The following is a 22,864-nucleotide window of genomic DNA, read 5'->3' as shown; positions in this document are numbered from 1 at the left end:
TTAGTGGTTTTAGTAATGCTAGGAGCACTTGTACACTTAGGAAATTAACTGTGAGAATGCAACAAGTTTAATTTTATTAAATAGGCAAGTTTTGCACAAATCATTCTGAAACAAAACAGGTAGTGAAACGAGTTAAGAAAATATTATTCTTTATTGTCTATTTTTTTTAATAAACCCATGGTTGTTCCACAAGCAACCTGAGTGGGACTGAGGTACAAGAATAAGGAAATACATTTTACAACAAAAAAGTCTGACCTTGGATAACGATTGCTTTTAAAAGCACCGTAACTCTACATTATTCATGCAGTGATCGCTAGATCTCACAATGCACAGCTCCCTGTATATTTTGGAAATTAGACAGCCATGTTTTACTACTCAAAATTCTTTGCCATTAGTGGTTTGGCAAGAATAGAAGAGATGAAGTAAATATCTCCTGAAGTTTTTCAATCAGGGGAAAAAAGAAGAAGAAAAAAAAAAAAGGCTTGCAGGATACAAGTAAAACTTTCAATTCTAAAGTGAGCTGTAGAACCATGACTTCATTTTAAGTATAAATTAAAATCAAATCCCAACTCAGAGATGATGCTGGGAGAGTACTGCACCTGCACCAAAAGCCCTGGTCTCTGGACTTATCTATTAATGCATTCTTCAAAATAAGACTGAATTATTGTCATAATGGCCCATACAATCAATTATGTGCACATCTTTCCATGGAAAGTCATTCCTATGATTTTATATATAACAGAAATTCTTTTAGAATATTCTGCTGATTGTGATCTCCAGCCAGTTTCCTAGGGGTAGAAATCTCCTGGGCTTCACTGGCTGTCTTAAAAGGTGCTTAATTAATTAAGCGTACGTAGCATTGCATTACATGTTTTTACCGAAGCAAATAACATCTTCACGCAGTATGAGAAAAGTCCGAATAAGACATGAGCTCATTTTCTCCCATGCAAACAATGCAAGTATTGGCCGCTTCAGGATGGCTTGTAAAAACATGTGCTGTCAGAGCAGTGACAGGGGAGACAGAGATGGCAGTGCACCAGAACGCTATTTCATTCTAATTAGTCGGGTATCATTTCCACTGTTCTCCGCTGGAGTATGAAATACGATGCACTCAAATGTATCACACATTTATTAAATGATTTCACAGTTCTGGATGGACAGGCCTCCCTGTGTTACAAGGGCAAATGCCCCAACATGTGAAGCTACCCCAGCTACATTTCACTACAGCCATAAACCCTACACCGTCCAGCTACAGAGCGATTAATTAGCTGTGTTGCTAAACTAAGAGCCTTCTTCCGCAGGTTTTAGGATTGTTGCTTGTAGCCATTTGGTCTGAGGACATAGGCAGACAAGGTTCTTTGCGTACGTGTGATACATCTGATTAGACCAACTAGATAGTTGGGACAATTATTCTTTGCCAGCTTTTGGGCACCAACACCCTTCTTCAGGCCCAGGGAGAGTCCGTTGTTGCTGTGTGCGCTTTCCTGGGTACACGCTCTCCCTGGGCCTGAAGAGGGGTGTTTGTACCTGAAAGCTTGCAAAGAACAATTTTTCCAATTATTTCGTTGGTCTAATAAAAGATATCACACCTACCCAAAGAATCTTGTTTGCCTACTTTGGCATGGCAAAAATAAAGGGGCAACTATGGCTCTTTAATACTGCCCAGATTTGTAAGGTAGCCAAGCCAAAGACATAAGGGACCCAGTATTGAATGTACAGGGAAACAGCTGAGAATTTTTGTTAAACTTCTGCTGCTGTGAAATAAGGTATCATGAAGATGCAGACTGCTTACCAGGCACCGGTGAGCAAAACAGAGAGCAAGCGTTTCACAAAACTAAAGAGTTTAAAAGCATAAGCTCCTTTGTTCACACATTTCCTTTTCTGCAAGTCTGCTTGCAAATATTTACCTCTGAGAGGCTCAGTTCGACCCCCGATGCACCCAGATAGGCCAGTAATATGATCAGTCTTCAAATGTGCGAGGAAGAGGAACGGGAGAACGATTTGTTTACTCTAAAGAGAGCCTCCCAATTCATGTGCATCTGTCTTACCGTGCTTAAAGGCCGCCTTTCAGGTGATCTCGCACCTGTTGCAGGAGCAGGAAGGCAAAGGTCCTTCCTTTTTACCCTTTTCAAGTCTTCAAAGGAGAGGAAGACATTTGGAGAAAGCTCGGTACATATTAGTAAGAACAAGAATGGAATTTAAGAGTGGCAATACAGCAGAAGAAATGCAAGAAAATACACAGGAAGAAACACAACCCTTTAAGGATGCTTTTCAGCTGGGGTCACATTTTGCACTTTTTATAAAAAGAAAAAAAGCCCCCATAGATCAGGGAAGTTTGCCCTGGGGCAATAATCATAGGCAGTATTTTGGTATGGACATACTGCACCAAAATGAGATGGCTTGCATTGGTAAGGAGAGTTGGTGGCAAAATTATTTCATTTTTGGTATACGCCTCTCCCCATCTGCCCCAAAACAGTCTCCCTTGCCTCACCTGTTCTTCCCCCCACCAACAAAAGCTAGCGGTTTCTTTAAAACAAATTCCATTCTGTTAGCCGTGTTTCATTTGAAAAAAAATAAAAGGGAAACTTTGATTTAAAAACTTCTACTAAGTTTGATTAGTGCAAAAGTAAATCACTTCACTGCAAGCCCCACGTAGCCTTCTTGCCAGTGTTTCTTCAGTCGAGATGCAAGTATATTGATGTAGCAGTGCAAAAGGCTCATTCTAGGGGACAGGACAAGGAGCAATGTTCTTAAATTGCAGCAAGGGAAATTTAAGTTGGAGATCAGGAAGAGCTTTCTCACTCGGAAGGTGAAACATTGGAAGGGGTTCCCCAGAGAGGTGGTGGAATCTCCATCCTTGGAAGTATTTAAGAGCAGGTTAGACGGACACTTGGCTGAGACGGTTTAGTCAGGGATGATCCTGCCTTGAGCAGGAGGATGAACTCGATGAACTCCAGAGCTCCCTCCCAACCCCACGACTCTATGACAGGCAAAGTCCATTTTATCTCTATTTCCATTTAGCGCATATATGCACCATAAACATAATTAAAAAGAAAAAGAAAAAAAAAAAGTATTCACATGAGAATACGAAATCTGTTAGTGTCACTGCTTCAGAAAATGGGGACTAAAAAGGCACCTTTTATCCAGGGATTCTTCCAAAAACAGAATTTATAGATTCTGGAAATGTAAGCGGTTTTCCTCCAGATTGTAGATTCTCTTAAACCTAATCTCATATAGGCATATTTTTTAAAGTAGCATTTTAAAGTTTTTTCCTTCCAAAATAATCAATCTGCTGTACTGTCTTGACTGCACTACAGCTAGAGATGAATTAACACAGCTTGAGATTTGTGAATTGCTTGCATTAATCTTAATTGAGCACTAACATCAAACGCTGGCATTCAACATTTTAAAAAGTATGGCGGTTTAAGCAATGCCTAGGGTTTGGAAAAAAAAATACAATGGAAGGTCTCTCTTTCTAGTTTAAATGATTATAATTACCAGAAAAATGTATACAAATTTGTACTGAGGGATTCACATTTTCCGGCATGCCTTCAGTCACATCTTTCAAAATATTTGAAACCCAGATCTCAATCCGGCCCCGTCAGAGGAGCAGGGTTCTGAATTTGTTGCTGGCCTATGCTTTCTCCTGAGAGAGAGGAGATAGGAGGTTTTGGATGATCTTGCCAGCTTCCCGATTCACCCAGCTGATTTTCAATGTTAACATACTGGTGGAGTTTGAAATAGTTTTAAAAAGAAATAATCGCATCTTAAAATATTACCTAATAGCAACGTATAAAAGCAAGGCAAATGGTGTCTGTATGAGAGAGAAAGAACCTTTATGGAAATGCCCCAGGGATTCTGATTGCAATTTTGGCAGATTTCTAGTATCCTTCATGGAAATTCAAAACTCAGCTCATTCAGGACCCAAGTTGCCGATCAGACCCCGCATTAACACATTTGTTGATGGACAACTGTCATCGCTGTCATGATTCCCTGAAGCACATTTTGGCATGTTCTGCACAGGTTTTTACACTATCATTTGAGATATTTGAACAGGTGAACATGTGCAGTGTAATCAACTCTGAAACATGGAAATTAAGAACAAACCTGGGAAGGAAGGGGGCAGGGAGGGGATGGAGGCAAGAGGGATGATGTGCAGGACGGAGGACTTCATCGTCCAGGTTTGTTCTGCAAATCCACGCTGGAACCCCTTGGCTGAAGGAAGCAGGGGACCGTAGGTTCAGACAGCGCCCAAATTCTCTCAGCAGTTTGTTTCAACTCCTAAGTCAGAGATGAATCAAAGACACTCGTAGACACTCTGTCTTCTCAAGAGATCATGTTCATTCCCAAAGACTAGAGAAATACGCTACAGCAACTCCAAGGCTCATATTGTGGGCCCTGATCCAATCATAGCGACATGCTGGTCCACTTCTATCTTAAGGTCCAGGGTTAGCTGCCAATTAACCTGGCACAAAGTAATTTTGGACTCGTACACATAATAATATTAATACCATCCTCGACTAGTCCTTTCTGGACAATATAGGGTCAAAACGTGCCAAGCACTCTGATGATCCCAGGTTGGCAGGACAGTGCTTAATTGTTCTAGCGCCTGGACGCTGAAGCAATCTCATTTGTGGGATTGCTTCTGGCCCCTGATTCAGGAAGGTGATCAACAGCCACCCTCATAACCCTCAATTCCTGAGCTGAGGACTGCACCTCTTGAGATCACAGCTCCAGAGTAACAGAATTAGCCTCTTATGACCCAAAAATGGAATAATCAAAATGGAACGACAAAGCCCCGATCCTCCACAAGGAACCATAACTCAGCTCCCTACATACTCCACCAGCAAGAGACATGGTGGGGCTGTACTGAACCAACTTATTCGGCAGGTGAGAGGCTTTTCTGGCCACATCATCTTTCAAATCCTTCCACAGCCCCTTCAGACTGGAAAAAATGCAGCCACTTTCTATCTTGTTCATTCTTTAAAGAATTTAATACCCACGTGAGAAGCCTAATGTTGCCTGTTTCCTATTTTTCCCCCTCTAGAAAATACCAAGGCATGAAACTATAAATGGTAGAAAAACCATTTGAAAGTCGTTCTACTAAATTCATATTTCAAGTCCGACTTCAGTTCTCCTGCGCTGGCCAATCGCAATGACTTCTCTTTCAAATAAGCTAGAACAGCCATGCTTTGGGGAAATCATATTCCCCATACGACCAGCTTAGTTTATTGATCTTTGTTTTATTGCACTACATATGGCCTCAGACAATACCATATTACTAAATTTTATCAACTGTTCCTGCTCAGCAGTAGTCTATTTGTGCACATGCATCAGATGGAAATATGAAGTTATACAACTGCTACTTATTTTAATAGTGGCTTTTATGTTGCATAAACATATTGCTTTACAGCGTTTCATTTCTGTGCGTGTCTTATCCTACCTTGCAGATGTAAAAAGCAGGAAGCCAAATAAAAACCAATATCTCATCTGGAAATAATGATGAACTTCTCCACCTTCTAAATCTTGCCATTCCAGCCTAATGTCTATTTTCTTTATGTTATGCAAGCCTCCTTTCTGTGGAGGCTTAGCTTCCTTAGAGGATAAAAATCTCTGAAGAGATTAGGGCATTTCCAGTACTTTGGGCCCCATGCATACTAGGGAAATGGAAAAGTCTGCCACTAGACTATTGTTGCACACGATGGCAGAACTTAAATAATATTGGTTGTGGGCTGCCAAAGCCATTTTTAGCATCGTGTGGATCAGACCTCAGAGAAAGTCCAACTATTACGGCAAGCGACGTTCACATTTCATTTTAAGCAGAAATGGTGCGTAAAAGGGATATGTAAAAGTTTATTGACTCAGGGCAAAGCCTTGGTCCAATAAGGTAAAATTCCTTTTAAGCAAACTACAATTTCATCTTTGGGGTGTGATTTTACTTCAACTTACACTAGTGTAACATTTAAATTGGAGCTACTTCAAATAGACGTTATTAGAGCTAGATATAGGAACTGTTAAATGAAATCCAAAGACTGGCAGCATGCGAGAAATCAGACTAGACTGGGGTGCTCAACTCCCAGACCAGACCCAGGCCCAGATCCTGGTGTCATGTCATCTGGCCCACGTGGCTCTACACGGATCTGCGGGGAGCATCATGGGCCACAGCCCTGCCTGCTAGACTGGGCGCACACGGCAGTATGGAGCCTGATCCTGGTGTCGGGGTCTTATGGCCCTATCCTGGCTGGGCAAGGGTGGTACAATGCTCAACCCCAGCACACAGGACCCCCGCCCTGAATGTGTGCATCTGGCTTACGGGGGGGCCAAGACTTGGAGTGCCACTGGACTACATGATCATAATTGTAAATTAGGGCTATAAAATTTGCAACTGGAAACCAATGGAAATGACCAGCAACAGGGATGTGTGAGTGAGGCAGAGGTGGAAAATAGGCCTCCCAAGCTGTGAATAGTCATGTAATACGATCAATATTCAAAAATAGGCATTTGTAACGGAAATACTGCAAGAACTTAACTGCAAAATAGAAGTGTTTGCTACTGCTGCCAAAATACACATCAAATGTCCTAGGAGGTCAGAGAGTTTATTTTACAAAAATCACTCCAAGATGATTCAAGTCCATTGACGTATAAACTATAAAATAAAGTGCAACTGCAAACTGAGGAACACACATGTGAAGGGAAACTTTCCTAACGTCAATATGCTCATTTAATCTAGGGCTGAAGCACCTGGTCTCTGGATCCAGACTAGGATGAGTTTATGGTAACCATTCAGAGACTGATATAGCCCAAGATTTCTCGTACCAGCCTGGAAGACTTCTGCAAATTATTCGAACAGAAGTGATGGATATCTTCCACTTTTATGTAACCACTGGCATGTGATTTCTTCATTCTTGCAAAATGCACAAAGGTCTTGAAAAAACTGCCTCTCTCTCAGGTTTTCAGCTGCATCCAAGTCAAAACACAAGAAAGAAACTTCTTTCAGTTCTGCCTACCAGGGCAGGTCAAGAGCTAAAGGTTTAACTCTAAACTTCCCCAAAATCTGACAGATTTCACACAGATGACATTCTCCTTTTGTTCCATTTCATTATTAAACAAAATATAATTATAAGATGGCCTTTTAACCCATGCCAATGTTAAGTCACTTAAAAATGAGTATGTTTGTAGGCTCACAAAGGCTGTGCGTACAAGAATCTGCCAGTCAAAGGAGCTGGCTTGAGATTTAAACAAAAAACCAGGGGATTACTTGTTTCATACACAGCTCTGGTAGGGTTTCTTCTCAAGGATGTTCAGTATTCAGTTGAACAGTTTTGACACACACCAGAAGTCTTTGTTTTGTTTCTCAAGTCCAGCTTAAGAATCAACGTGAAGCATTATTATTCGTTAATCCAGTTGACGATGATTAGAATTAAACTGAGAAGACCAACAAAAATGCCAAACAAAAGCAATGCACAAGCCTGAGAAGACAAAGAAAAAAAACCCCCACAAATGAATATTTGCCAATAGAAAGTAATTTACACTTCTGAGAATGATTGTTAATTGAAAGTGTAATTACAAAAGAAGAGAAAAACTTCCTCTCCTCCACTGACAGGTTTAAAATAATGCATTTTAAAACAATCTGCTGTATTTAAAATAACTAAGTAGTCCAACACAGCTGCTTTTTCCAACACTCATTAAAGACCACATTCAGAAAGAGATCTATCCACACAAGCATTAGGCTAAGTCTGTTTTGGGAATGATTTCACCAAGAATTCACTTTCAAGGCTGGTTTGGCATGTTCACAATATCCACCTGGGAACTGTGCAGAGGGCCGTGCTTAGCTTACTGAACTACATTCCTGGAAAGGAAGGACTTCCATTTGGCTCTCTGGACACGCAGAGCTCCCAAACAAGTTAAGGAACAGAAATTAAAAAGTCTACTTAACACACGGTTCAAGTTAAAACAGTTTGGTAAATGCTGCGGGGACAGCCAGAATAGACAGAAGCAGACAGCACAGAAACCGTGTTTAGACGCATTGTTCTCTGTTCAACAAATTATTTGAACAAATTATTGCAACAGCAGGTGGATTATAGATTTATAACAAGGGGAAAAAAATCTAACATGTTAGATTTCAGAGGGTAGGTGAAGCAGAAGTTCCCAGCTACTCGACACGCTCAGTTGTGAGGGAGTGCTGTTGCTAGAGAGTTCTTGCTAATACTAGTGCAGTCCAATGGGCAGTAACAGGAGAAGAAAAGGTCTGCCAGTATTTTACACCTCTGCATTATTTAGCTTTCCTCAGCTGACACAGGTTTAAATGGTAGGTCACTGGCAACAGGTCTGTTACCTGGATAGACTTCCACCAAGGGATACCACTGGTGGTTCTGCATCTCTGGTAGCTGTCACTGGAAATTTTAAATAAGTGGCGGGGTACGGGAGGGGAAAAGAGGAGGATTTTTCCAGACAGATTATTTGAGACCTGTGTTTGGCTTGACCATCAGAACAAAGCCAAACTATTAGAACCACATTTAAAAGCACAGATGTGTCTAGAAAAAAAATCTCAGCTATGAATATTGGGGGAAAACTAGATTTAGATCAACGTTGTGGTACTTAGACCTCTTGCTAGTTACAAACACGTGATCAGAGAGATGGATTGCATTAGCTTCAGGATGACTAGAGAACTGAAACAGAACTTAGCAGAAAATCAGACTCCCAACAACTACTGTAGACTTTACTCTACTGAAAGTCAGTGTAGTGCGGGAAGCAAGGCATACATTCTGCAGTATAACATTTATTTAAAATTAAGCGTCTTGAATATAACTAAAACATTGGAAAAATAACATACCCCAAGTTTCTTCGGTGATATAAAGTCCTCTCTGCTAAGTTTAAGATACAACAGTCCGGGATATACAAAGAGCAAACTTGTTGATGTGGTAGAACCTTTAAGACAGTAAGAAAGATTTTACTTGCAGCAAGACTGGCACTAGGATACGCAGATAATATACAATCTTTTTGCAGAGGGGGAAAAAACTCCAAACTTACCAACTACTCCAAATACGTTTCTAATGTCAGGCACATACATCGCAAGCAAAACAACAGTTGCATTAAGTGCTAAAGTGACAAGAATATGGCGCGTCCACGAGGCAGGGAGATGAGAGAAAAATATCATCATTATAGCTTTCCTTGCCTATATAAAAATAAAGGGGAATAAAGTCAAGGCAGGTACAAAATTTTACTCCAAAAGCCAAATTATTATTTCCATTGTGATAAAACACAAATCAACATTTAGATTATCAGACTTTATGGAGAAAAGGAGGTTTTTGCTAAGATACATGTACTAACTTATTTCAGCAAAAGGCAAAAATAGGAAGGCTGGTACATAGGTGTGCACGAGATCACACACACACACTATTGATACAGGAGATATCTATACACAGGGATGGATTCGGGGCAGGTGCAGCCACACCCCGCTTTCATTCCTGGTGTACCTAAAGTTTAAAACCAACTGCGTGGCAGCAGTGAAATCAATTGAAACCATGGCCCATTATCATCTGCCTGATTCCTTCTCCACACTTCCTTCCATAGGTGTTAATGATCCTCTCTCCTTTTTAATAGTCTTTTTCCACTAATCAAGCTAACCTTTCTTCACAATTCTGCTGTGTTAGCTGCTCTAGTAATATAGCTCCTACTTCACAGCACTAAAGACAGTTTTTAGTTCTAGTTAAAATCATTAACTTAGATGTGGAAATAACTTTCAGTGAAGCACTGGATTGCTACCAGGTTGCTCAAGAAAGCTAGGCTTTATTTTATGAATCTGAAAAAGAGCTGTGCCTTTAATTCCAGCGACTACAGGAGTAAAGAAACCATGTCTTTTGATTATTTTTCTGTCTTGTTTGTTGTGTTTTTTGTACTTAATAGCAAATTAATGCACATTCCAATAAAGTCATATTTGTTTCTGCATCAATTTTAAAATGGAATAATATAACCATGCACCCCTAGCATATTAGTAAAGATCTCATTTACTTTTCATAGTAGCAAAATGTGTTGTTCCATACGGGATAATGCATCACATCATCTGAACTCCCCTTTTCAAAATCCTGGATCTGCCCATTGTTGATTTTTTTTGTGCACAGAGACCATTAATAGAGGTACCTAACTGTTTATGTATGGCAAATGATTGTAGTAGCTGGCTACACTCTGATGCTCATATTTGCTGATGGGACTGTTCGTTTACACAGACTTACGTGGAAAACTAAAGGCCCTCTCCACATGTTGACCAGTTAATTGAGCAATACCTGTAAACCACGCAAATACTTAGACACCAGCTACACATGCAACGTAGCTATCACACCATAAAAAGTTCCAACCAGCCATAAAGTTAGATCTCGAAAATGTGTACTAACTTCATACTAGTTGCTATTGAGCTTTAATTTGCACATGTAGCAGGGTCTCCTGTGCAGCTGGGAGCCCCATGAATTGATAGGGTAGCCCCTACCAGCCACAGGGGTGCACCATGCCCAGCGAAAACCCCCTGAGCCCTAGGGATTGTGGCATCTGTGATGCTCAGGGCTCAGGGGTGTTTGAAACCCCCGAATCCTGCGAATCATGGCTACTGCAATCCCTAGGGCTCTGGGGTATGGGTTCTCCTGCACTGGTAATGAGGCACAATGGGATTTAATCCACAATCGCGCCTGCTGCCATGCATGTGTGACATGGCAGTAAGTCCAATTGTGTAAATTTATCCAATTGCGCCTTTACCTGCACGTGTAGAGGGAGCCTGAATGAGTTCTCATTGTGAAGTGTCCCAAACGTCTTAGTCACGTGATAAACATTACCTTAAGCGAGCATATGACATGAAAACAAAAACTACCTTAAAAACGCTCCGTAAGTCATTAGAAGGACAGTATTTATTTATTTTGCTGACTTGATTTTTCCTCTCCACACTTCCGAAAGCAAAAATTTAAGGAGGGGAAAAGAAAAACTCCGAACAAAACAAATTTCAGATGGCCTGTATTATTTAAATTAGAAACTACACTGTGGGGTCGTTTAAACCTAATGGCAGTCTGAAAAAGCACAAGTTAGCTTAGTGGCTAGCTGTTTTGGAGCTTTCATGGAACATATGCAAGTCTGGGGATCTTTGATCAAAAATGTGACAAATAAGTCAGATATACAAAACTAGATATGACTCAAATATCACAGTTTGCAAAGAATTAGCTACCCTCTGATGCCGACTTCAAAACTGGCAGGAGTACTCACAGGGAAATGGATTAGAGGGACTGTCAAAAGCACAGCAAACAGGATGCCTAGCTTAACCGTCACGATGACAATATCACGTGGCAGATACTTGCTGTAACACTGTAGTAATTCTGAGTCTACTTTGTCTGAAATACCAAAAAAAAAGGATTACTTCACAAAGCACTGAGTATTCAGAAACAGATTAACAGTATTGTAGCTACATATCGATTCTCATAAAGCTTAGATTGGGATCAACTAATAGACTGCTCTATGCCCCCTGCAGCATGGAGGTAATGTGCATAACATTTCTTCCTGGCATCAATGAAGCCAACTACAAAACATCTGCTTGAAAACAGGCAGAACCTAAAGATGGCTCCACCCCTGGATATGTGAAATCAAAATATATGCAGTGAAAATATAAGCATTGAGATGAGATGACTGAAGAACAGGAATGTCCAAAATTCACAGATGTACATATATGAAATCACATACATCTGAATATTACACATAGCCCCCGATACATTACATTTGAGACCCGATTAACTGGTTAATTGTGCCTTAAATAACCTGGCCACATGCGGAACTCCATCTAAGGCATGATAATGCAGTAAAGGAATCACGTTATTTCACAGATGAATGTGGACTAACTTTGTGGCTTGTTTGTGTCCCACCTTAAATTAAAGATGTGGCTGGGACTCGTCAAAACCCTGTATGCCCCCCCGCTGGGCAGCACAACATGGTTTTAATAGCTCCTTGCGCACCAGCTGTATAAACCCTCATGAGCCCAGGCTCCCCCTGCACTAGCAAATAAGGCATGATGTGGATCTAATCCTCAATTCCCAAAACCATGTGTCCTGTCATTCACATGCAGCACAGCAGGACATGCAACCGTTGGGATGGGGGGATTAGATCCCATAACATCTTAAAGTGAATGTCTATCGGGGCCATTATACATGAGCTGTGGTATCAGTACTGACAACCAGACACGAGAGTAATTGCCACTCTAGTGCCTATAAACACTAGGTTAAAGTGGAAAAAAGATGTCTATAGTGTGACCCCACAGATCTCATCCAAAAATCCAAAATCGTATCTGCCCAGAAACTTGGTAAGGATGTTTTAGCACGACAGCTGGTTCACGCAAGAAGCCCTTTCAAAATGGAGTAATAACCTTGATCGCGGATTGTACCCAATATGAAGTTATGCCTTTTGATGCTATATTGTCCCCACTGTAACTAAAGAACATATCTGAAAGTCTTAGCTATTGTAAAACATAAAGGGATCATTTTAGAGGGAATAACCATAACAGCAGTATTTTGCTGAGCATGAAAGGATGAACAAAATATTGGAGGTGAATTTTGGAAGTACCCTGAAAGGGGCTACGAGGAACTGAAATGGTGGGGAGGAAGAATTGGAATATAGTGATAAATTCATAAGCTCTGTATCTGATAATTAATAGTTCAATTACAGTGAGCCTCGTTCAAAAAAAAAAAAAAGCAGACTGCATTTGGTGAGAGCTTGGACTACTAAACAGAGCTGCCATTTGGCAAATGTCTTTAAGTGTCTTACTGGTTCAGAGTGAACAAACGACGAGGAAGTAACAGATTATCCCGTTAGGCAGTAAACTCAATACCCCCATGGGAATAGCTGGATTTGATTGGCCATAACCAAGCCCTTTTGATATAGCCTTCAAATAAGAAATCCAAGAAGTGGCTAGTGGGGCTTGAAAACTTTGTTAACCAAACACAGCAGGAAAAGAACCAGACCCAGTAAGATTCTGAATATTTTTTCTGTATTATTTTATCATCTTTTTTCCATATTATTGCTAAAGAATGCATGAATATTTAGCCTGCTCAGCTCCAAACTACTTGCTGCAGCTTGGTATGACATATTTGGGAGACCCTGCTATAGCACTGGGCTAGATACGGAGCAGTACTGATGCTCACTAACATTTCCAGTTTGAAGAATAAAGACCTCAGGGGTAGTGAGAGTTCAGAACCATCTTTGTTCAGTTTGGATGCAGAAAGAGGATGGGATTCATACGTCGCACAACTGGATTTTTGCGTCTGGGACGCACAATAGGGAAACTTTTTGGTTATATCAGATGACAAATTCTCCCAGAAGCAAACTCCTGTTTCTTAGCCAACTGACCTTGCACCTTCAACTTTTCATAAATAAAACTGTAAGTAATACAGACGAGAGAGAGAGAAAAAAATCAAACTAACTCTGGAACACTCAACCTAGCAAATTCATTTCTTAGACACTACAATAAGAGGTTTGCAATTGCCACATGACCACCATATTGTATCAGAAACCAACTGAATGCCACAACTACCTTCATGCTAGTTTTCATGCTAAGCACATCACTAGATCCACTGCCTACAGCCAAGTTCTACCTTACAACCACATCTGCTCTAGTCCCACCAACTGGGGTGCACACCGTAGGCATCCGGAGCAAGCATTTCTACCATTACAATACAATCCCCAAACTGTAGCCTCTCCAATCAACAGAGCCAGATGCAGACTTCACTCTGACCTGCTACAATATCAGGAGAAGGACCATAGAATCCATCTAGATGTCCCACTGCCCCCCACTGATTGCACCATTAATGATCTCCAACCCTCCTTGAAAAGAATGATCATCTCAAAGTAACCCTACGGGATAAACCTGTCCTGGCTTACAGGCAGCCCCCCAACCCCAAACGGCGTCGCCTGAGCAGCAGGCTACTTAACTCCCCGTCTCACTGAGGCACGAGGCCTTGCAACAGACCCAGATGCCTTCCATGCCCCAACATCAACACAGATCACATAATCATGGGACTAAAGAACATGAGTTATAAATAGGCATAGGGACCTACTCAATTTGTGATTTCACCAAAACAAAAACAAAAAACCAACCCCAAAACCTCTCAGATGTCCGACCAAGACCCTAGAAACTATCCCTAATAAATGAGCACACCCCAAAGTAATGGGCAGATTTGGTAACACAATCTTCCTTCTTGTTTTCTGGTAGACTGGGCATTGTTTTCAGGGAAGTTTGAGAACTTTTTTACAGAACTTGAAAGACAAGAAAGACTTTTTGAGGCTGGTGATATCACCCATTGTTGTTGTCAGGTTTGCTTTATTAAACAAGTGATTCACAATTATAGCTGTCTAAACCCCTAAGAATGACAGCAAAGGACCAGATGCTATGGCTTTATATGTTATGAAAGCATTATACATAGCCAGCTGTATCAAATAAAAGCAAGGATTTTTTTTTTTTATATTGCGCTATTGTCTTCCATCTGCTTGGTCCTATGCATGTAGCTTCAAAATGTGCAATATCAACCAAGTATAGGAGTTTGTGTGTCAGTTGCATCCACTTTGAATAGATTTTAAAAACTTCCCAGCTGAAGGCTCTTCATAGTATAGTACACTTGTTCCAGCATATCTGTGACTTGGGAGTGCCAGAATTTGCAAGATCTGACCTAGATTTCTTTAGCAAAAATAGGCATTATAATAAATTTATTTCAGGTTTTCTTATTCCTCTATAATAAAATAATGAGAGTGATCCTATGAGTGATACATTCTATTTGTAAGGTGAAAAGTAGCATCAATTCCCATTAGTTAACAATAGTTGAAACAATTTGGCATTTGCTGGAGAAATTTAGTAACTTACCCTATCAGTATAATTATCCTTAGCATTTATTTACCAATAACAGGAGATATCTTTTCTTTCTCATGCCATCACACCATATGCTAAAATAAACATTTAGTTATAGAAATTATCTATATGGAGATGGCATCCATAATGCGGTAGGACCAGAATACTTTCTTAATCTTTATAAGCAATTACATATTTTGAGTGTGTTTCCTAGTCAATTTTTTTCCACTGTATAGGCTTGCCAGCTCTGCTACAGTTAACAAAAATATTTGCAGAAAGTGAGGTACATAGCTTGAAGTATAACAGTAATTTTAGTAAAGAAAAATTCCAGTAAACTTTAGCATGGGTTGATATAATTGATAGTAAAAATATATATATTTTAGTAAATTAAAAACATAGTTTAAAAAAAAAATGTTTGAAACGTGTGTGTTGACAGTTTTCCTTTATTGCAAGACCTACAATACTCATTTCAATTTATCTAAAATATATATTTCTTTAATTATATATATATAAACTCATTACTATTGTTATTAACAACACATAAATTAAAACCTTTGCCTTCTGGTAAAAACTAATCAAGAAAGAAAATGGAAGTGGAGCTGTTCAACTAATTTGAAATCAGATTCTTTGATTGGTAGAAGATATCATTATAAGATATTGGGTAACTGCATAGGTCCAGCACACAGATGAAAATGCTGTTATAAGCACATACAATCTTAATATTCCTAAATGCCTGCCAGTCATCTCCAATTGAGATTCATTGTTCATTTTATAAATTTGAATTGTTAATTACACTTTAATTGGACCCCATTTTTATTGAATTTTTAATTCAACTCAAAAAGTGTTTACTTAAGTTATGAGTATTGTAGCAATTAGCTGAGTAAGTATTAAATCCAAGTACTTGCATTCATGAACAGCAGCACATTGCCCTGATATTTAATTGGCCATAGGTTTCTTCTCTGGTTCAATAAATATTAATTAAAGTTAGGGCTGTATGAGTAGGGACCTACTCAATTCGCGATTTTGTAGAATTTGCGGGAGAAAAAAACTTACTAAAAATAAAATGCTGGCTCCTCAGTGGCAGCCAGTCTTCCTCATGGCTGCTGTGGCCTGGCCTTGCAGCCAGCTGTGCGGGGCACGGCGAGAAGGGGAGCAGCCAAGATGGCACAGCCCTAGGGAGGGGCCATGTGATGGACAGCTCCCTCAGCCAATCAGAGGTGGGGAGAGGGGAGGGGTGCCACTATTAGCTGGTGAAAAATGGCAGCTGGCCCCACAATAGGCCCATGAAATCAGCCACCCGCCTCCTCGAATTCGGTAGGTCCCTAGCAATAAGCATCCAAGATCCATTCACTTGCAATTCTACCCATGTCATATCTGCCATCATCTATTGACAGTGCCCCTCCGCCATCTACACTGGACTGATTAGGGCTTGCTCACTTTCTCTCCCAGTCCTGCACCCCCTTCCCTTCTCCCTGCCTTTTGCGTTCAAATTAGGGGTGCACTGATAAAGATTTTGTTAGCCGATACCAATAGCCGATTATTAACCGACCATATCAGCTGATGCCAATCCGATAACTGGTATTTCGTAACAATGCAAGGCATTTTAAATTACCAACAAACCTTTTTTTTGGCGCAACCCAGCAGCCTCCTGCATCACACGTGTCACCACCTTGATGCTTAAAAATGGTGGAGGGGGCGCTTGAACTAAAGCTTGTTGAATGCGCTTTAGTTCAAGCACCACCACCACTGTTTTTAAGCGCGGGGACACTGATACAGGAGACGCTGCAGCACGTTAGCTAGAGCGGCTGTCTAATTAAAGCGGCGTCCCCCAGTAAAAGTATCAAGGGGCAGCTGCCTGAGCCTGCCCAGCAGGGCTGAGGGCGAAGGTGTGAGCCTAACTGGCTGCCCAGGGCTGGGTGGTCTCTGGGCTATGCTCCCCTCTCTCCTCCCTCTGCACAGGACAAGGCCACAGGGCTATTGCACGCCTGGAGAAACTGGGCTACTCCTCCTCCGCGGCCAGACCCTGGTCCCAGGAGTTGGACTCTAGCAGGGAGAAGGGCCCTTTCCCCTCCTGGAGCTGCCGCTACCCCCCACCTCCAGCAAGCTGCCCATGGCTTCGTCCTGCTCCTTGCCTTAACCGTGGGTCCTATGCACCATCCTGGCTGGGTAGCACCCTCAGCCCCAGCCCCTGCCCCACTCCCTTCCTCACTGTGGGGGCCTCAATCTGCTTCCCCCACCATGTCTCTTCCCCTCCATAGACTTACCTTCAGGAAGCTGCTCTCCATGCTACCTGAATGTATTCCTGGCCACGTGCATGCGTGCAGCCATGCACGTGCACCCAGCACCCCCTGCGTCTTGCTCCTGGCGGCCCCAAGGAAGACCCCTTGCAGACTAGAATGCCGTCTGCCTGCAAAGGGAAACCCACCCTTCTCCTGAGGGAATTCAGGCATCCAGGAGCCCCAGGCCCCACAGGGGACAGGGAACCCAGGTGTGCGGGGCCCTAGCCTGAAGGCATAATTAACTGGTAAACATTACTGACTACAACTGGCAAAAAAACCTGATAGCCAATAATGGAAATTTCCCTTTTATCGGTGCAGATCTGGTAGGCGACCAATACATCATTGAACTATATAATCAGGGCCGTCCCTAGAGGGTGCAAATCAGTGCCGCTGCCCCGGGCCCCACACTTTGGGGAACTCCGCGGAGCCAGGCAGAGTGGCCACATCCAGCCGCTCACTACCACGCTGCTCTCCTTCCCTCCCGCTGCTGCCGATGGCTGCGGCAGCTTTTTTAGATCCGGGGTGCGGGCAGGGACTTGCTCGGGCTCATTTGCCCCGGGTCCCGCACCCTGCTTGGGTCGACTCTGTATATAATGGTTCAAATTTTTCTCCTTCTTACACGCTGCTTTATGAATATCTCTTTACAACAACTGATGAAGTGAGTTTTGATGACAAAAGCTTGTGCTAGATTATCTATTTTAGTTTGTCTATAAAGGTGCATATCTACCCTGTCTAGTACTAGCCATGTCAAAAAGATGGCAGCAGTGGTCCTAAACTAGCAAAGTGGCTTAGGTATGCCAAGGCTCTCCCATGCAATTTGTAGCAGGGACTGTAGGCACCTAGAACACATTTAAAAGACTTCTGTGGTCACAAACATTAATGCTTTGAAGAAGCATTTAATTTTGTAAAAATTCTGTGCAGTTTCTCAGAGCTCAGTAATGATTATTATTTGCTGAGGGTCAACATGCTTGGTGCTAATATAAGATGATGTCCACCTCCACAAACTTTCTAAACCTGCAGCACATACTATGAGACCCAGAAGCAGGCTTGTTTTCAGAATACTTTTCCCCCACTGGTTTGCTAAGAATATTTATTTATTTAGACAGATGTATGTTAGTGTGTGCTGACTTCCAGGGAGGAAGCAAGTTTTGATGAGCAGTTTGAAAGTAAAATCCTTTCAGGGTTTTTACTTTCCAACTGCTCATCAGGGCCACAGAGCATTTAGGTGACTGTATTTGTATAATACCACCATACTGCAGAGGACAGTTGATCCGGATTGCGGGATGGAAACTTGAAAGAGAATCCAACGCTAGCATGCACACTACGTGAACAAAGCATACAAGGTGAAAACAGAGCAGGGGACATGGAAGAGCAATACTGCGATGCTACACGACAAGGCACTGCAAACACTGTCACACTGGAGCACCAGTCACACAACTACAAAGGAGTTTCTATCTACGTTATACAAGGAGATTAAACTGATACGTTACACAGGTCACTCACCTATTTCTGTCAATGTTATGATGGACCTTTAAAAAAAGAAAGCCACTGTGTAGGTAAGAGTTCTGAAATCTGATCATACACCTGGGAAAATGCAAGCCCTGCTAAAAAGTGGCATCTGGAAGTATTCATGAACTGCATCTTCAACTACAGACACTTATTAAGTTGCTGCTCTAGCATATGGTCATACAAGATGTTTAGCAAAATGGTGTCTGCAGAACGCATACGAATGGTTTTCATGTGTGGAGTCTTAATCAGAAAACTTGATTCTATCTACCAAAAAAACCCCCCAGTAACACCTTCATATCCCTAATGAAATGGAAGGAACTTTTTAAGAAGCCTTCAACATTAATCACATCTTGGTCCCTATGGCCACTATCGTCCACAGTTTGTATCACCTCATTTTATTTCATCCTTTTGTTCTCCTTTAGGCCTTGCACAGCAAAAGTGTTTTTAGGAAGTTACCTTGCATAAAGAAACATGAAGCAAGTCATGAGTATGACTGCTTAGATGAGCATTTGCTTAACTTTCTTTTTTTGTTTGATTGGCAGATTCCTGCACCAATTTGTGCAACTTCATTTTCGATAAGCCAATAAAAGGAATTTACATCTTGGATCATGGACTGTCTTCAAGCCGCATGCAGTAAAGCTCCGGAAGAGGTTCAAAAGGTAACTAATGCACCTTGACACCTCCCTGAACCTAGAGCAGTCCTGCTACTAGTTGAGCCCATGGAGTAAGGCATGACAGGCTCTGTGCTGCACGGTGCAAGGCAGAACAAGGGGTAGTTTAGCTTGTGACATGTATCTGGTGTAGAATTGTCCTTACAGCATATTTCACTAAACCCAGATAAAAGTGGGGACCGTTTACCCGAGCAATTGCTTGGGCATTAATCTTGCAAAGGCTTACAATCTTTATACACTGTGAAAATGATGTCACATAAACTTTGCAAACATTAAGCAGAATTGGGACCCAAGTAGCTGTAACTATTTCAAATGTGCAATATGTGCTTTAAATCCTCCAGATGTTTCCAGATATTACCATATCTGCCAAACACACCTTTTTCCTCAAAAATAAGCCCTCTAAAATTGGGGTCCATGTCTCACGTGGGAAAGCTGATTTTTCTTTGCTGGAACAGAAGCATGGAAGAATAGAAGTAGGGAAACGCCGCTGCAAGATGCCTGCCATGATTCTCCCTTTGCTGGCCTCAGCGAGAGAGCAAGGGAGAGGGCAGAGTTTTATCCTTTAGGCCAGGTACAGACATTATGCTCTTACTGGTATAAGTGATCACTCAGAAACCAGTTTATACCCATAACAGAACAGAAGTTCAGCACACAGACTGGTTTAAAAGTGATAGAACCCAGTCTAAAGGCACAGCCAGAAGTCACGATTTTTGACCAATCTGGCAACAGAAAGCAGTTTATAGCTGTGACCAAACACAAGTGCACAGCTGCAGACAGCTTCAAAAATGGCTGACCAGGTGAAAATCTGATCCCTCATTGCGTAAGACATCAGATGAAGACGTTTCAAAATGTAATGTCCTCTGTAACTTGTGCCTGTGGACTCCCAGCCTGTCACTGTTTTCAGAATGGGAGTGGGGGGAAGGGAATGGAGGGAGTTCAGTCTGGGGTTTTCTCAGCCCCCACCCCCCACCCCAAGGGTGAGATGGGTGTATTGGTGCCACCCCCCGTGAGGTGGCTGGGGGGGCTGACTTTATCCATCCCACCCTTGAGCACTGGCTGGGGAGCCCCAAGAAGAAGCTCCCTCAGCTGCCATTTCCCCCTCTCATTCTGAAGATGGGGAGCACTGGTCGACAGCCACGGCTATTGTTGCTATCGGAGCCTGATTGCACGCTCCCTGCCCACAGCTGGATTCCCCGCCCCCCAGGAACCAACACTGACCTCTGTTTGGTCCGGGGTAACGCTGTCACTCAGAGCGCTCTGCAGAAAACGTTCCAAGTTACATCTGGGAGCTGCACTTCTGTCTGCACCTGAAGAACTGCGTCCCCCCCCATGAAAGGGCTAATGTGTTCTGTTCACTGCCAATCTAAACTACACCACTTACAGAAAACCCTCTAACTTGGATCGATACCACCTCAGATTCCACTTTTTGAATGTCTGTACCTAGCCATAGGGTCAGAGCTAGTGTCAACCCTCTTTCAGCCACAGTGGCTGCAATCAGGATCTCTTATAGTCAGCATTTAGCCATGACTGGAAAAATCTTTTTTTTAAATCTTCACTATGACTTCCCAAAACAAGGTGCATGTCTTATTTGGGGGCTTATACTATACAAAAAAAAGTAGGCAAGTCCTCCAGAAACTTGCACCCCTTAGCGTGTGAATACACTGAATAATTCAAATCACATAAAATCAAGGACCAAAATCCTTGGAAAGAGGCAACATTTTTTACACCTACTATGCAATGCAGGATGTCAAAAATATTTTATTATTACCTCGCAGTCTAAACAGTTGAAGAACATACTCACCATAAAAAGTAAGGTACCCAAACAAGGCAGATACAAAATAGATTACAAAACTCAGACTAATTCCTGTGATGGTCACATTCTGCATTCTTCTTTTGGATGGGCTAGAATACAAAACAAAACCAAACACAAAAAACAAGAATAAATGTCCCTTAAAACTGTAAACTGAACATTTCACATTGTTTTTAAAGGCAGCTTGCAATTCTGAGATTCACCTTCTACTTTGCCCGTCTATGTTTATAATAAGTAACCACACACGGGCTCTCTTATGGCTGGGGGTGGAGGGAGAAGTGAATGTTGGCAAAGGATTTGTTCCCTGCCCTCACCCCATTGAAAATGACTATATATGGCAATGAAAACATGGTTTCTCATTTTTCTCCAACCCACAAATAATTTAACAAGCAAAATGTCATTGTTGATTCAGATCAATACTCAATTTCAAAAGGGTCCTCTGCATTGTCTAAACTGAGTTAAGCAGAGCATGCATCAGCTTTTCAGAAATCTTTGTCTGAATGCTTTATCGTTCTATTTCATCATCACTGTGTTGATACATTACCTGCGGAGCTCACAGTAGATGGGCAATACTGAGGTGTGGCAGAGGAAGGAGAAGGCCATGGTTGGTATGGCATAGGCACTCTAAAAAAAAAAGGAAGAAAGAAAAACATAATTAGATAATATATATGGAAAATTTATAATTTTAAAATAATCTCCCAGGTTTAAAATCTAATTATTTGAAGGTTGTTTACATTCATCCCCCGCCCCTCAATTGCTACAGTATGGAAAGCAGTGGCTGGGTGGCAGGGGGCTGAGAGAGTCAGGCAGCCCCCTTGCCCTCTGCAGCCTTTCTGTCCCATCCCCACCTCCCTCAACCTCTGCCCATCCCTGACCGACTGGGCAGGGGCAGTTTCCCTGTGCTACGCAGGAGCATGCTGCAAAGGTGGCTGCAACCCTCACAACCTCCTAGCCTCCTCCCCACAACCCAACGCTGGGGGGAAACTGGCTGCAGGAGTCTCTGGGGACTTTTTAAAGTTTCCAAAGCAGGTAAGCATCTGCCCCTCCAAGCTCAGATGCACATCCTCTGTCCCTTCCTCCTTCAGTTGCTGCTGCTTTCCCTGCTAACTTGGGTGTGAGGGAAGCTTTAGAGCTGCTCCTGCCTATTCCAGCCTAGCTGTGCAGACGCTGAGCTTTGCTGGGAACAGCAGCAGCAGTAAGGAGGTGGGTTCCCCCACACTGCCTGTGCCCCCCAGGAGCAGGCACAGGAAGCCACTGCTGCTGTTGCTGCCATAGCTGTTGCAGTTGGAGTGGGCAGGAACAGCTCTGAAGATTTCCTGGCCCCTGGGGATAGCAGGGAAAGCAGCCAGAGCATGTGGAGGATGGAGGAACAAGGGAGGGAGGAGGGGACACGCCTCTGAGCACAGAGAAGGGGGGCAGGAATTCTCTTCCACTTTAAAAAAAGTCCCCAAAGTCCCCAGAGACTCCAGCAATACAGACCAGTCTGATTAGGGGTGCAACCGCATCACTGCCCCCCCTCTGGATCTGCCACTGGCTGTGTCCCTCTTCAATCCCATCACATTTAAAAGGCTTCTTATAAGGAATGATCACAGACTAGACTGGAGCAATCTTTATAAACAAAATACACTTCCTTCTTTACATGTTTTTGATGAGCAATTTTATTTTATTTTTTTTTTTTACATTTAAACAGTCATCATCATCTGAGCTGGCATGCAGTGAACTGAATGTGACT

General features: G+C 42.2%; 1 protein-coding gene across 9 annotated transcripts in view; it reads right to left on the bottom strand.

Annotated features, from left to right (window-relative positions):
* The window catches only part of SLC38A6 (solute carrier family 38 member 6), a 104,816-nt gene that overhangs the window by 46,536 nt on the left and 35,416 nt on the right, over window positions 1–22,864 (bottom strand). For 7 of the 9 annotated variants that reach the window (XR_003093940.1, XR_003093941.1, XR_003093936.1 and 4 more), the window contains exons 11-15: window positions 21,677–21,756; window positions 21,124–21,224; window positions 11,245–11,369; window positions 9,031–9,175; window positions 8,834–8,928 (exon numbers count right to left, since the gene is read on the bottom strand). Coding sequence is in view for 2 of the 9 variants with exons in the window: in XM_006023102.3 (XP_006023164.2) it covers window positions 7,389–7,469; window positions 8,834–8,928; window positions 9,031–9,175; window positions 11,245–11,369; window positions 21,124–21,224; window positions 21,677–21,756 (627 nt within the window). In the remaining 7 variants the exon portion in view is untranslated. Of the gene's footprint in view, window positions 1–1,572; window positions 7,470–8,833; window positions 8,929–9,030; window positions 9,176–11,244; window positions 11,370–21,123; window positions 21,225–21,676; window positions 21,757–22,864 lie in introns of those variants that run through there. The other 2 variants (XM_006023102.3, XM_025203507.1) reach the window with 2 other exon arrangements.

The sequence above is a fragment of the Alligator sinensis genome, unplaced genomic scaffold (genome assembly GCF_000455745.1).
Source record: "Alligator sinensis unplaced genomic scaffold, ASM45574v1 scaffold50_1, whole genome shotgun sequence".
NCBI classification, from domain to species: domain Eukaryota; kingdom Metazoa; phylum Chordata; order Crocodylia; family Alligatoridae; genus Alligator; species Alligator sinensis.
This window is presented reverse-complemented; position numbering and strand designations above follow the sequence as displayed.